Consider the following 14,304-nt stretch of genomic DNA (forward strand, 5'->3'; position numbering starts at 1 on the left):
ATTCTTTTCAATAATAGTGGTTCCGGTACCTGGAATCTATTTAAATGGTACATGGTGATGAATATATTGAAGGAAGGAGAGGTTGGTATTAGGAAGGACGTTACAATATTGGAGAAGCGCATGGAGATACAGCTTATGTCAGTTAAGGATAATTAAAGTGAAAGTAGCTTTTGAGGAAAAGAGAGGTAATGGTATTATTGAGATTACGATTGGAATGAGATACAAATGTGAAAATGTATGGATCCTCGATGTTGTGAGATATAGAAGGAAACCAAGGATTTAGGAATGTTGTTAAAATCTTTTTTGTAATTGTTTCATTTTATTATTTATAAAGTAATTTAATTTTGGAAAAAATAAGTATTTCTATTAAAAAAATTGATTTCACTAAATGGATGGTGGCGGGGCGGGGATACCAGAACCCAACCTAAATCCTTTTGGGTCGAGTTTGAGTTTTAATTCTCCATCCCCGTTTGGGTTTGAGGCGGGGAACGAGGATTGTTTGGGAATTCAAGTTTGGGTTTGGGGGAGCTAATAATCGTCCCTGACCCATCCTGTTGCCATCCATACCTGCTCACCATAATTGAAATAAGTCAGACCTTTATTACTGCACTCAGGGGCATGATGACCTGTCTTACCACATTTTATACATCTCAACACCTTATTGTTACAATCGTTGGCGCGGTGGTCTGGCTCACCACACTTAAAGCACTTGACATAAGCAGGAGCTCCTCCCCACTTGACTTCTTCTCATCAAAAACTTTTTGTCTCCCCTTGTCGACAGAAGTACTATACGGCTTACCATGATCTGGGTTTTTCCCCTTTTTCTCATTATAACTCTTATAAAAAGAAGATTTGGCAATGTTATAAATCCTGCACTTGTTCACTAGCATAGGAAACTAGCGAATCTCAAGATAACCGACACCCTGCTAGATCTCTAGAAGCAGTCCATTCTCAAACTTGAGGCACTTGGACACTTTTGCTGTCAGATTATTATAATGCGGGTAATATTTCACTAGTTCTGCAAATCTAGCAACATAGTCAGCAATAGTTGAACTCCCTTGCTTCAATTTAAGGAATTCAATTTCTTTCTTCCCGCGCCCATCCTCAGGGAAGTACTTCTCCAGAAAAGCAGTTCTGAATACATCCTAAGTAATCTATGTACCCATAATATCCACGAAGGTGTGAGAAACATAAGAAAAAGGGGATTCACGAAGGTGTGAGAAACATAAGAAAAAGGGGATTTGAATTGAGTTGTTGTTGGTGCAATAATGCGACAAGCAAAATATTTTAAACTATTACTCCAGGAATTATCCTGTCCATAGAGAATGGTCAGGTTAGAATGTCATTCAACGATTTCATTGTTTTCGAGTTTGGGTTTGAATGAACAAAAAGTAAAAATGTATAAACAGGAAAATAAATACATTCTTAGGAGAGAATAACCAATTAGGCATGAATACACTACTTGTCACAAACTTAAACCTATCGATCAGTTGCACTTAACCTACAATTCTCGTTATTACCATCACGTGCCTCTCACATCGGTGTTTATCTATGAAGCACTAACGAGACGTACCACAACCGAGGTCATCTCTAACGTAGAGTTGTGAGAACACATGTATTCTCGCGTCGATGATCTCTCGCACGAAACTCAAACACGAAACCATTAAGCTTCGACACACAAGTGATTGTTAGCTCTAAATACATCTCTAGAGTCTAGAAGCTAACTGAAATTTATCCCTAACCATAATCTGTGAAATATATCTCTACAGCAACATAAATGCAAAAAGATCGGGGAATATAACAATAACGATTTATAAAGCGGATTTTGTACAATGCCATGAGCGAAGATTTGAGTAAATATACAAACAAAACCCAACAAAAGATAAATAGACAAATAGGAGAAGAGATAAACCAAACATCTTACAGGTTGTCTGGTCCAATTTATGAAGAATCCACCTCCCATCATCCAAATACACGAGCAAATTGTTGTTCTCTAAGCTAATATAACCTAAGAATGAAATTGAAGAATTTGGGACAAAAAATCCCCAAAGACATAACCCTAAAAAATGTCTCAAATGAGAAATATATACAAAAAGTTCTTACAACCGCGTTAAGCCAACTCAATGGACTGCCACTTATCCCAAAATATTTGGCTGTACAAAAAAGACCGCGCTAAGCAGGTTCAGAAAACCAATTCCGCCTATGTTATTGAAACTGGTAGCGCGCTTCAACTTGGGACAAGTGCGCTATGCGGAATTTTCTTCCTTATTGCTTCAAAACTACGTATTCGAAGTCGTGTCTTCGACACTTTATTGCTCGAGGCTCCAATATGCATCGATACCTATATAATGAATAAAAAAAGGTCAAACGGGTACATAAAATGAATCAAAACTCAAATATACTATTATTTACAAAAAACTTGGGTTTTTACTATAAAAACCAAAAGAATAAAATTAATAAGTGTCACAAATATATACTCAAAATAACTATATTTTGGCACTTATCAACTCTACTCAATTTGAAACGTTGTTTGTCCTCAAACAATGTCAAACAACTCAAAGAATCAAAAGTAATAAATCAAAAGCATCGTAAATCAACAAGTTTCGAAAACCAAAAACAAATGTATGACTCAACATAAAAACGTACAAACAAAGTAATACTTACCATAGTCCTACAACGACAACATGTAAGCGAAACGAATCCTAAGTACACCAATCATACTAAATATTCTAAAACAATACAAACTCACATTATGAATCACACCTAGGAAAAATTCATCGAGGATGAAAAAAAACAAAAGTGAGGGACTTTGACACTCATCCAACAATCTTGCAAACAAAAGACTAAATTATGCATTCATCCAAAAATCATATTGAAAATACAAAGGCGAGAACCACAAAGGCTTTTCAAGGTTGTAATGTGGCTTAGTTAACAAACAAAGGGTAATTTCTAAGGCTAATCAAAATAAAAACTTGCCTAAACCTAAAGAAGTGATCAATTCACAAAGGCTCAAACAACAAAATGTCAATCAAACTTCTTCTTTATTCCCTAGTTGTTATACCAATCATGCTACTTATTTGCACAATTATTTCATACTTTTTTTTTCATTTTTCAAAACTTTTCTCTTTTTTCTTTCTTTTTCACATTTTTTATTTTCTTTTCTCAACCTCATAACAACAACCAAATAAGTAGCAAACATTTATCTCTCCAACTTGAATTCAACCAACATCGAAGTGTGAATACTCCCCACTTTTTAAGGCAAGGTAAAAATTCAAATAAAAAACCATGGTTATGGATTCAAGAAAGCAAAGATCAAAATCCATACAAAAAGGAGAACTAAATACTCATATACAAACATCAAGTTCAAAAGAAACATGGAGATTGACAAAAAGCTCAAAGGAGGTTAACAAATGATCACACACTCACAAGGTGAATTGACTATTTGGTTATGATGGTTGTGCTCAAAATGAAACAAATGCCTTGGTCCTTTCATTCTTTCATACAATCAACATATATAAGAAATTAATCATAATAAAATCTAGTTAAAACAAAGATTATAGCCTCCAGCATATATGAACAATGGAAAGCTTCCTCAGATTTGGAGTTTGGAAACTAAAGTGATTCAATCAACAAGCAAGTAATGCAATAGAATGAATGATATGATAATTGTACAAATGGAAAGTTTTCTAAACATGTTATGCCATAGAAAGCGACAAATGAGTACTTGGAATGATACAACTTCAAAAACATCATTACCATACATCTGTAAGTTGAAGCACTCATACATTCTCCTAACATCCTAATTATTGCCGATGTCGAGTGACTTGTTCTTGACATTTGATCTTGAATTGCAGTCCATTTTTCTAAACACCTTATTAAATTGTCTTCCAAGTAGCACAAGGTCTTCAGATAATCCTTCATCTCTAGCCAGGTCACCTATATCTTTTAAACTTTCAGCATTAGACACAAAGGCTATACTCTTCTTCTTTTCATACTTTTTACCAAACCATATTTCAAAGGCCTTAAGAGATCCCATAAGTTTATCAACCTTCATGTTATTTATATCGTGGGCTTCTTCAATGGCAGTAACCTTCATGTCAAACCTCTTGGGAAGAGATTTGAGAATTTTTCTGACCAACTAGGCTTCTAACATCTTCTCTCCCAGTGCACTAGAGGCATTGGCTATCTCAATAATATTCATGTGAAAGTCATAAATACTCCCATCTTCCTCCGTTCTTAAGTTCTCAAACTTAGTGGTAAGAAGTTGAAGTCTTGACATCGTTACCTTAGAGGTTCCTTCACGAGCAGTCTTCAAAATTTCCCAAGCTTCTTTAGCAACAATTCAACTACTTATTAGTCTGAAGATGTTTTTGTCTACTCTATTGAACAGGGCATTCAATGCTTTAAAGTATAGAGCAGATTTATCATCTTCATCATCCTAGTCTTCCCCCTCCTTCAGTAATTCAATAATCTTCTCATCCTTATCTTTAGCCAATGGAAGATTCCATCCATTGACCACAGATTTCCATGCCTTGCTCTCACGATTAACACACCCAAACCCTAACAAAAACACACGTAAGTTCCACACTAAAACTAGGTTAGTGACAATCTATTTGAAGAACACATCTGAATTGAATTTAGGCTTTAAAAATGCAGCAAGAAGACTGCTAAAGATCTGCAAAAACTTCTACATAAAAATAGGTCTTCAATCAAGAGTTTTCTAAAATTTCTCAACATTCCTAAAATTTCGTAACCTTTAGAAAACTGAATGCTTTTGAGTACCAACATGATCTCTGATTCCTCAGTCTTGGACGCCACAAATGATTTCTTAATATTCTCAAAATATTCAGTAATTAAATCGAACCAACATAACTCAAACTGTAAACTGTAACAAATCAGATGTCCTACTCTTCTAGTTAGGACATCGCATTCGACATGTTGAACCTGCAAGTTGAAACATCTCGTTCAATATGTTGTTGCGAAGTTAATTTTGCCAAAATTGATGCCAATCATAATAGAGAAATAACACCCATTACCTGACCATCGCCATATACATATTCTATAATCAAAGAAAACTCAAACCCGAATTTAAATCCAATCAAAACAGATTTTCTCCGTCAAATTCAGAGCGAATTCAGATGGATACTCGCGGATAGAGTTTTTCTACACTTAGTATATATTTCTTTCATTTCTTCCACTTTGCTTGCATAACTGTATATTGAAAACTAAAACGACTAAGCAGTGAGGTCGTTTTATTAAGTTCCATTGACTAGACGTTCTAACAAGGAGTCCCACCCACCGCGCAGTGCTCTCTTTCTGCTTTCGTACGGCATCTCCGGCCAAAGCAAACTGAAACCGAAACAGCCACCGATCACACCACACCATGGACAGCAAAAACGTCGTCGTTTGCGACAACGGAACCGGAGTACTTCTCTCTCACTCTTTCTCCAATATCTTCTTTTCATATCAAAATCAAACCGCATTGCATCGGATCCAACAGATCTTTGAAAAATCACCAATCTCAAATTATTACAAATCGTGTTTTCCAATTTTCTACTTCTGATGTATTTTTTAATTTTTTTGTGTTTCTATTTAAATTCAGTATGTGAAGTGTGGATTTGCTGGTGAGAATTTTCCTACCTCCGTTTTTCCTTGTGTTGTGGGGAGGCCCATGCTTCGATACGAAGAATCTCTTACCGAGCAAGAGTTAAAGGTATGTGAAACCTGATTTTTGAGGTTTTTGAATTATGATATGTACTTTGTTTGATCTACTAGATGACATGTGGTTGTTTGTATTATGATTTTTTACAAGTTCATAGTGATTTTCCGGGTCTAGTTGCTGAGAGTCAGACGTTGATTAGAGATATTGAGATATGACCAATGTAGTGCTCATTTTAGATAAACTGCTTAATTAAGAGCTTACAAAACCCCAGGGTTGGCCTAGTGGTGAAGGCGGCTTGTGTTCTGATAGTGTGCTCCTTTCAAGGATAGTTTTAAATTACTGTTGCGATGCGGTTGCGGGTGTTGCGATTGCTGCGATGTACATTGTGATTGTTGCGGCGTGAATTTTTATTGAGAAGTAAATTGAGTTTTTGGGTTCTAAATTTTGAGTTTTGATGAAAATACTTGAAAAAATTTGGACGATGTTGTCTGATGCGGTTACTAATGTAGTAGGACACATGATTTAAAATCACACCGCAATTATGGTCCGATGCGGTTGCTGAGACTACCACATCAGCAATATTGCGTCCGCAATTGTGGTTACAAATCATAATTTAAAACCATCTTCGAATCCCGCTAGGTGCAAACAACCCTTTGTTGAGGCAATTCCATACAAAGTTTTGCTCTGGCTGGGTTTAAACGGGCCTCCCACAAGTGGAAGGCCGGATACCAAGATTTAAAAAAAATGCTTACAATATAAGGTCTTACGGGTATGTGTTTATATATAAGCTATTTTTGTAACAAAGGATAAAATAGACCAATCCAAACCGTCTCACAAGGGTTTATGCTAGGAGATAAGCTTAATCTTAAATAAGTCAATCGAAACAGGCTCTTGTTATTGGGCCAAAATCTGTTATTGGGCCAATATTATGCTTATTCCTTCCCATTAGTTCAACATCAAATGTCGGTTTTGTGGGGTTTAGTTAAATCCTAGTTCCAATTTCTAAGATAATATTAGAGCCTATTTCAGATTGGGTCAATGTTTTTTGACTTTCATTTGTTCGTGTTTTCAAATGTTTAGCTGTGGGTGTTACAGAGTGTATTCCTGTTATTGCACCCACATTAATCCACAGTTTAGAATTTGTAGATGGAGATTTCTGAATGTAGGTGGGTGTGTTGAGATTTCCAGATCAACTAGAGACATGTCTTAGGAAGTGTTTACAACGTTTGGATAGCTTTCATCATACATGTCGGTTTTGTGGATTGAGTTAGCCCTCAAGTCTAGTCATCATAAACAATAATATTTATGCACTTTAATTTCCTGATTTTAAGATATTGCTTAGGTCATGTGAGATTTATTATTTACTTCTTTATTTACTTTTCTGTTTAGGATATTGTTGTTGGCGAGGGATGTGCAGACCTGCGACATCAGCTTGATATATCTTATCCTGTGACCAATGGAATTGTCCAAAACTGGGATGACATGTGTCATGTGTGGGATCATGCATTTTACAACGAATTAAAAGTAACCTTCTGGTGCTTCTTTCTCATTGTTCTTTCAACTGTGACTGTTTGATATCATCGCTAACTCTGGGCCACAATTTTACTGACAGATTAATCCGCAAGACTGTAAGATTCTACTTACTGATCCGCCTCTTAATCCCTCAAAGAATCGTGAAAAAATGGTCTGTGCAATTATGCTCTCCCTTTTGCTAATTTCTTGCATTTAATTGTTTTAAATGTTATTGTTTATGTGATTTGACCTGGCAGGTCGAGACAATGTTTGAGAAGTACAATTTTGCTGGAGTGTTTATCCAAATCCAAGCTGTTCTAACATTATATGCTCAAGGTGCTTATAGAGATGAGTGAAGGTTAATGTTTTTTGTTTTGTTTTTTATCTCATCCTAATTAGAGCTTGCACCCTATAATTGCTGTTACTCATTCTTGGAAACTACTAACTCTCATCATAACATACCTATTTATAAACCTTGGATATTCTATAATGTATGATAGCTTTATTTCACAAATCAAATGTGGCGACATCATATATCCTAATTTGCAAGGCTTTGAAATAGGCTAATTTGTGCTTTCAACGATTAAGTAACAAATAGCAGGAACCAAAACCCACACGTACACCGATTTCTACGAATCATACCTTTTATCAATATGCAATCTTTGTGCCTTCATAACACTTCTTTGCTTGTCTCAGGTTTGCTTACTGGATTAGTTATAGACTCGGGTGATGGTGTCACTCATGTGGTAATTAATTAAGCTCTATGCTACTTAATTAGTTAATTGTATTGCAGATCACTATGAGGGTGCTGTACTAGATTCTATCTCTTATTGTTATATAATAACTATGTTGTCAAGCTTTACAATCCAAATTCTTAATCCTAACCACTTAACTAATTTCTTCCGCACATGTCCAATGGTCAAGGACAGTGAGATATCCAGTCTTTAATTTCATCAGATTACGAATCATTTCTCTGGCTTGTGGGGTCTCAAATCGACTACAGGTAGTCTCTAAAATGACCAATCCAACCACATGTCCAAAAGTCATTTGTATGGTTAATAGGGTGCTGAAGTTGGTGGTAGCCACGATAAGCCCCTTACTCAAAATACAGTACAAATAGACCCAGTATTTCTAAGGCTTTTCAGCGAACCCATGGATCACAAACTTGAAATAAACTTAAAATAGCAACAAAACACAAACAATGATCTATAACAAATAAACACAAAACACCATAAAAACATCATATCTCTAACTGGACAATAGTGAAGTGACTTGCCATGATGGCTTTGAAGGGGGGGGGGGGGGGGGGGGGGGTGCTTGGGGTTGTGTCTGCAAGTGAGGGAATAACCATGGGGGCGATATTTCAAAGCCATGTATAAGGTGGGGGACGGTTAACCAGAGAGGGAATTGTGACGATTGGCTATTGAGGGGGCAATAAGTGATTTGGTCGCTCCATGAGTAGCTCAATAGGGAGAGGAGACAAGGAAGAAAAGGAAGGAAGGGAGAGGAGATTCCCCAAAAAATGATGAAGATAAGGGCCTACACAAGCGAGGAAGCTTGCTCAGACGGTGGTGGGAAAAAACCTAACAAGAGGGAGAAAATCACATTATCGCACGAGAGAGATAACCATTTTTCACGTCCTATTATCTAATTTAACTCTAGATAATGTGTCCTGAGACCGTAGTCTGTTTACTCTCACACAACTTTTTCTTGGATATTTACTTTCCTCACACAACTCAATTTATGTTATTGCAGTTAGTTCTGTCAGTTCAGTGCATGGACATTGTCATCAGATTGTTTAGCATTGTTCATAACTTCATATTCATGGATTGCTTATTTGTTTTTTACTAATATACAATATATAAAATTTCTTTGTACATGAATGTATGCATGCGCCACTATGTCATGACACATATTAATGATTCAACACAGTTTGGAGATATGCAAATCTAATATTTGTGTAGAGAATTATTTAAGTCAATTCTTGAAAAGTAAATTATTATTCTCCTGCATGGCTTTTGCTTGAAGCAAAATGAAATGGTGTTGAAGCATAATTTATGAATATGATATACTGACTTACCAATTATAATCTTGTCACACAAGCATTATATAGATTCATGGTTTAATGAAGCAAAAGGTGGTTAACAAGTTTAGTTTTATGAGAAATAGTTATTTGAAAGTATTCATTCAAAAAATGTTGTAATGAAAATTTTGAATCTTGATCTAGGTCCCAGTTGTTGACGGCTATTCATTCCCTCATTTGACAAAACGAATGAATGTAGCTGGCCGGCACATAACTGCCTATCTCGTTGATTTGCTTTCAAGGAGGGGGTGAGAGCCATTTCTTTTCACTTCAGTTGTAATGTAATATAAGTATTATGAAAAGCTGACCCCTTTTATGCTTTAATTCTAACTGGAACACAATTTTCTTTCCTCAAGATATGCAGTGAATAGGACAGCTGATTTTGAGACTGTTAGGGAAATCAAAGAGAAGCTATGCTATATAGGGTTAGAAACAAATCTCAAATCAAATATTAGTTTTGTATGGTCCCTAAAATGTTTTCTCCATAGCTCATCTATTTTACTGCAGCTATGACTACAAGAGGGAATATCAGTTGGGGCTTGAAACCACTATCCTTGTTAAGAACTATACTGTAAGTTGGCATCCTGAATTTCTTGAAATCTGCATGAGTAATTCTGTGTAAATGATTTAGTTAGCAATTCTGGTCGAAATGAATTCCCTGAATATAAAGGCACAGATGGCTCAAGTTCTGCTGATCTATTAATGGTCTTTATTGAGTTGATTTTCATATGTTTTTCAAAGCTTTTCTTTAACAAATTCATAGTAGTTGACAGTTGTGTCTTAATGCATGTGCGTAATATCTACTATGCTTATTATTATTGTTATTGTCACTGTTGTTGTTATGGTGAATTATGTTTTCTCCCCTAACTTGAGGTAATTGTCAATTTTAGTCTCTAAACTTTCCAAAGTAGTTTTTTCATCCTCCAATTTCTGAAATATTTTACAATCGGTCCTCGTTGATATATTTTTGTCCCTACAATACAACATATGGTCTCTTTTTGGAATTCAGTCCTTTAATGTTTGATTATGTTCAATTAGTCGTTGTAAAACGAATATTACATGGACTATAATGAGAATAAATAAAATTATATTATAGGGATTAAAAAAAACAACTGGAACCAATTGTAGTACATTTCAAAACATTTAGGACAAAAATATACTCTTTAAACTTTAGGAATTAAAACTGCAATTACCCCAAGTCGTTGGAATCCACTTGCTTCATACATGCCAAAAGGTGTTGTCATTCATCTACTGTTGATATCACTTATATTGATTTGCACTCTCTAAATCAGCTTCCAGATGGAAGAGTCATTAAAGTAGGCACTGAAAGGTTCCAGGCCCCCGAGGCTCTTTTCACACCGGTAAGTACTTGTTGCTCATTTCACTCATGTTTTCTCTAAATGAGCTTTTCAAAACCTATCAAAATGATTAGTGTAGAAGGATTTGTTAACATTAGAATTTTTATAATGTGCCAGTGCAATTCTAGCTAAATATATAGGGTGTATATATTTTCTTGGTTTATGATTGCTTGGTGTTTTCCCCTTTCTTGCAGGAACTTATAGATGTTGAAGGTGATGGAATGGCTGACATGGTGTTTCGTTGCATTCAAGAAATGGATATTGACAACCGGATGATGGTATGATGCTCCATTTGAAATCTACATTCTTTAATATCTTTTATCATAAGTTATTTTTTACTTGTTGATTATCTCTCCATTTAAAATTTAAAAGGATGTAATTTAATGGTATCTTCCATATCTCAAAATTTAACTATGGGAGTGAAATAGTATTAGTTTTTAGCTTTCTTGAATGACATTTATGACAGCTGTTAGATACGTCACTTCAGCACCTCCTAACCGATTTCGTTTCCCCTTAAATCGAAGAACTTATACTTATTACTAAAACCACTTCAGCTCTAGAGAATCTTTTTTATAACTTTCACAGAATATTCCTATGTCCTCTTGTACTGTATTTTGAAAATGTCATGCAATTTATTTTACATAATGTTCTGATCTTTTGTCTTGCAGCTTTATCAACACATAGTTTTAAGTGGAGGGAGCACCATGTATCCTGGATTACCAAGCAGGTAGTTGGTTATTTCTCCTTTACATCAGCACTAGTTTTCTTTAATCTTTTGTGTTGCTGTTTTTTTTTTAAATATCATTCTGAGCATGTATTGCATAACTCAGATCTCAATCCATTTGTTTCTTTTCAGCTAAATCCATGCTTATGATATTTTAATTGTATATAGTAACGAGTTAATCGGCACTGTCTATCGGTGTAAATTGATTTTACACTCACATCCAATAAGAACCCACTTTACTGCTTTGCCACTTTAATATACAATTAATTTCAAAATACATTTACAAGAGTGAGATGACAGGGAAAAACAATGGAATCTCATAAGTATGCTACACATATACACGATCACCTGTTCAATATTTGAAATCTTTGCGGTATCTCTCTGCATATTTTTCTTTGGCCAAAAGTGTGTTCTAGAACTCTATTATACATTGTTTATTTGCAAGCTAGGTTACTTACCTAAGCATATATCATTTTAAAGATGCCTCATACTTGCTTTACTATTATGCATTAAATAGTATATTTCTAAGAGTCTAGATTGTTTTGAATTTCAAATTTCGACGTAAATAAATAATTTGGTAGGTCCCTTTATTTCTGCTTTTATTTTTTCATCTGTTGGCACATGGTGTTTGGTACTATTAAAACGGTTTGGGGTTTCTTCTGTTGGCACATGCTTTTATTTTTTCATCTGTTGGTACATGGTGTTTGGTACTCTTAAAACGGTTTGGGTTTTCTTTGTGTGTTTCCAAAAGGAAGTTGGTAATCCCGTTTTCTTTTTCTTTCTCCCATCTTCAGATTGGAAAAAGAAATACTTGATCGTTATCTTGATGTTGTTTTGAAGGGAAACAAAGATGGATTGAAGGTAAACTTCAATTTTCTTATCTTTTTGCTTCTGCATTACTGAACACATGTTGAAAACAACTTATCGAGTGCATATCAACTATGCACTTACAGAATACATGTTTATGTCTAAGCTGTTTTTATATTCAATGGGAGAAAGAAGGAGAAGTTCGCATAAACTTGTTCTCATTTTTCTTGTTATTGGTAATCAGAAATTGAGACTAAGAATTGAAGACCCACCACGTAGGAAACACATGGTGTACCTTGGAGGTGCTGTCCTTGCAGGAATAATGAAGGTTTGAGTTAAATGTTAATTTTTTTGCTTGTTGCTATCTAAGCCTTATTGGATTGGGCTATTCTGAAAGTGCAAAATAAAAACCGTTGTTCGAAAAGTTATTAATCTTTTAGCCACTTTAAACATTATTATAGGAAAAAATACACCAGGTGTCATTTAACTTAATTTAAAGTTAAAAAAAAGGCTTAAATACACTTTTGGTCCCTGTAAGTTAGCGAGTTTTTGATTTTCGTCCCTGTAAATTATTATTTTTGGTCTGAGTCCTTATATTTCACTTACAGGGACGAAAATAAAAAACTCGCTAACTTACAGGGACCAAAAGTGCATTTAAGCCTTTCAAAAATGTCTTCTGTATTTTTTTCCCTATCAAGTTAGTTTTTTTTTTTTTCATCTCAGTTATATTTAAAAGCTTAAAAAATGTTCAACCAAACTTAATTTTTCATCTATGATACCAAAAGTCTTAACCACTCAACAAAGTAAATTACATATTTAATGCATTAAGATAACATCATAATGACTGCAATATGTAATCCATCAAAATTAACATGATTTTTTCAATTTTATTATTTAATATCGTGACGTCATTGGTCTCAATGAGTGGTTAAGAGTGTTGCTGAGAAATATGAAGGAATAGAAGTGAACTAAGAAAAAAAAAGTTGTTTAAAAATTTATATTAAAGGGTTCTAATGTAGTTTTGCCTTTATTATACATTAGCATATATTTGATCTGATCAAAGTTTATACGCAACTTTACTCTCTAAATGTATGTTTGGTTTCACGGTTGGAGTGCTTAGAATTGATTTTTTTGACATGTTTGGTTGCTCTTGGGAGAATTGATTTTGACATTTTGGTTGCTCTCGGGTAACTTGATTATGCTTTGCAGAATCGATTCTATTTGAAGTTAGGATTTGTAGCTTTCGAGTTTAAATGTGAATTTTACATAGAAATTTACCGTACAATTCACTTTTGCAAAAATTTATCCAAACATGAGTCACATTAGCTTCAATTTAATTTGAGTCTTTCCTAGTTTGAAAACAAACATCATCCAAGAAACTTTTTTTCTGGTGGTTAAAATGCAGGATGCGCCAGAGTTTTGGATTAACAGGGAAGATTATCTAGAAGAAGGACTGGCTTGCCTGAGTAGGTGTGGCCAAGCTTGACTTACAGAGTTCCATTGATCACCAAAAATAAGACATTATTTTGTGAAGCAAAATCACATCAGAGATTGGGTGATGAATACTCAAATCAAAGCTATAATATTTGTAACTGCCTTCACCAGTTTGCATTAAATGCTGTTGTCCCTGTAAATGTACCGAAAGCTAGTTTTGAAAGAACAAGTCTTGTTTCTTGATAGATACGACAAAAGAATTCGTGTAGTATCTTGCTTGCTACAATTATTGTTGTAACTTTGTTGCCATAAGTGGTGAATAAAAAACTGTGTAAATACTTTCTTGAGAGTTTGTACTAACACAATACAATTGTACTAATCTTTGCATTTCATTGAGTTTTGTTTGCAGATAAATTAGTCTGGGTGTTGAATGGCTATAACTTATAATCCCTATGTAGGCTAGTTTTTTTTTTTTTTTTTTAAATGTGTAAAACTCTCGATACATATGCAGGAAATGATATTTCATAGCCACTAATTATTCAATACATTTTTTTTTTGTTTATATCTACGAATCAATTTGAGTAAGTTGTTAATATTTATGAATAATATTTAAAAAAAATAAATTATTTGCAAGATGTTTTTGCAAGATTAATTTTGGGTTAACCGTTATTTTGCCCCCTGCCATTTGGGGCGAATCTCAAAAACAATCCTGTAAAAAAAATAC

The 14,304-nt window shown here is 34.6% G+C and overlaps 1 protein-coding gene across 1 annotated transcript; it reads left to right on the forward strand.

Annotated features, from left to right (window-relative positions):
• Window positions 1–5,223: 5,223 nt before the first annotated feature.
• Window positions 5,224–13,918, forward strand: LOC131635028 (actin-related protein 2). Its single transcript, XM_058905631.1, has 15 exons — window positions 5,224–5,425; window positions 5,603–5,713; window positions 7,052–7,186; window positions 7,275–7,346; window positions 7,432–7,510; window positions 7,871–7,920; window positions 9,402–9,505; window positions 9,614–9,682; window positions 9,765–9,828; window positions 10,550–10,618; window positions 10,810–10,893; window positions 11,284–11,342; window positions 12,134–12,200; window positions 12,391–12,474; window positions 13,552–13,918. Exons 1-15 carry the CDS (start codon window positions 5,384–5,386, stop codon window positions 13,630–13,632), a joined length of 1,170 nt encoding a protein of 389 aa, XP_058761614.1. The 5' UTR covers window positions 5,224–5,383; the 3' UTR covers window positions 13,633–13,918.
• The last annotated feature ends 386 nt before the right edge of the window (window positions 13,919–14,304 follow it).

Source organism: Vicia villosa, unplaced genomic scaffold, assembly GCF_029867415.1.
Source record: "Vicia villosa cultivar HV-30 ecotype Madison, WI unplaced genomic scaffold, Vvil1.0 ctg.001413F_1_1, whole genome shotgun sequence".
In the NCBI taxonomy this organism is placed as follows: domain Eukaryota; kingdom Viridiplantae; phylum Streptophyta; class Magnoliopsida; order Fabales; family Fabaceae; genus Vicia; species Vicia villosa.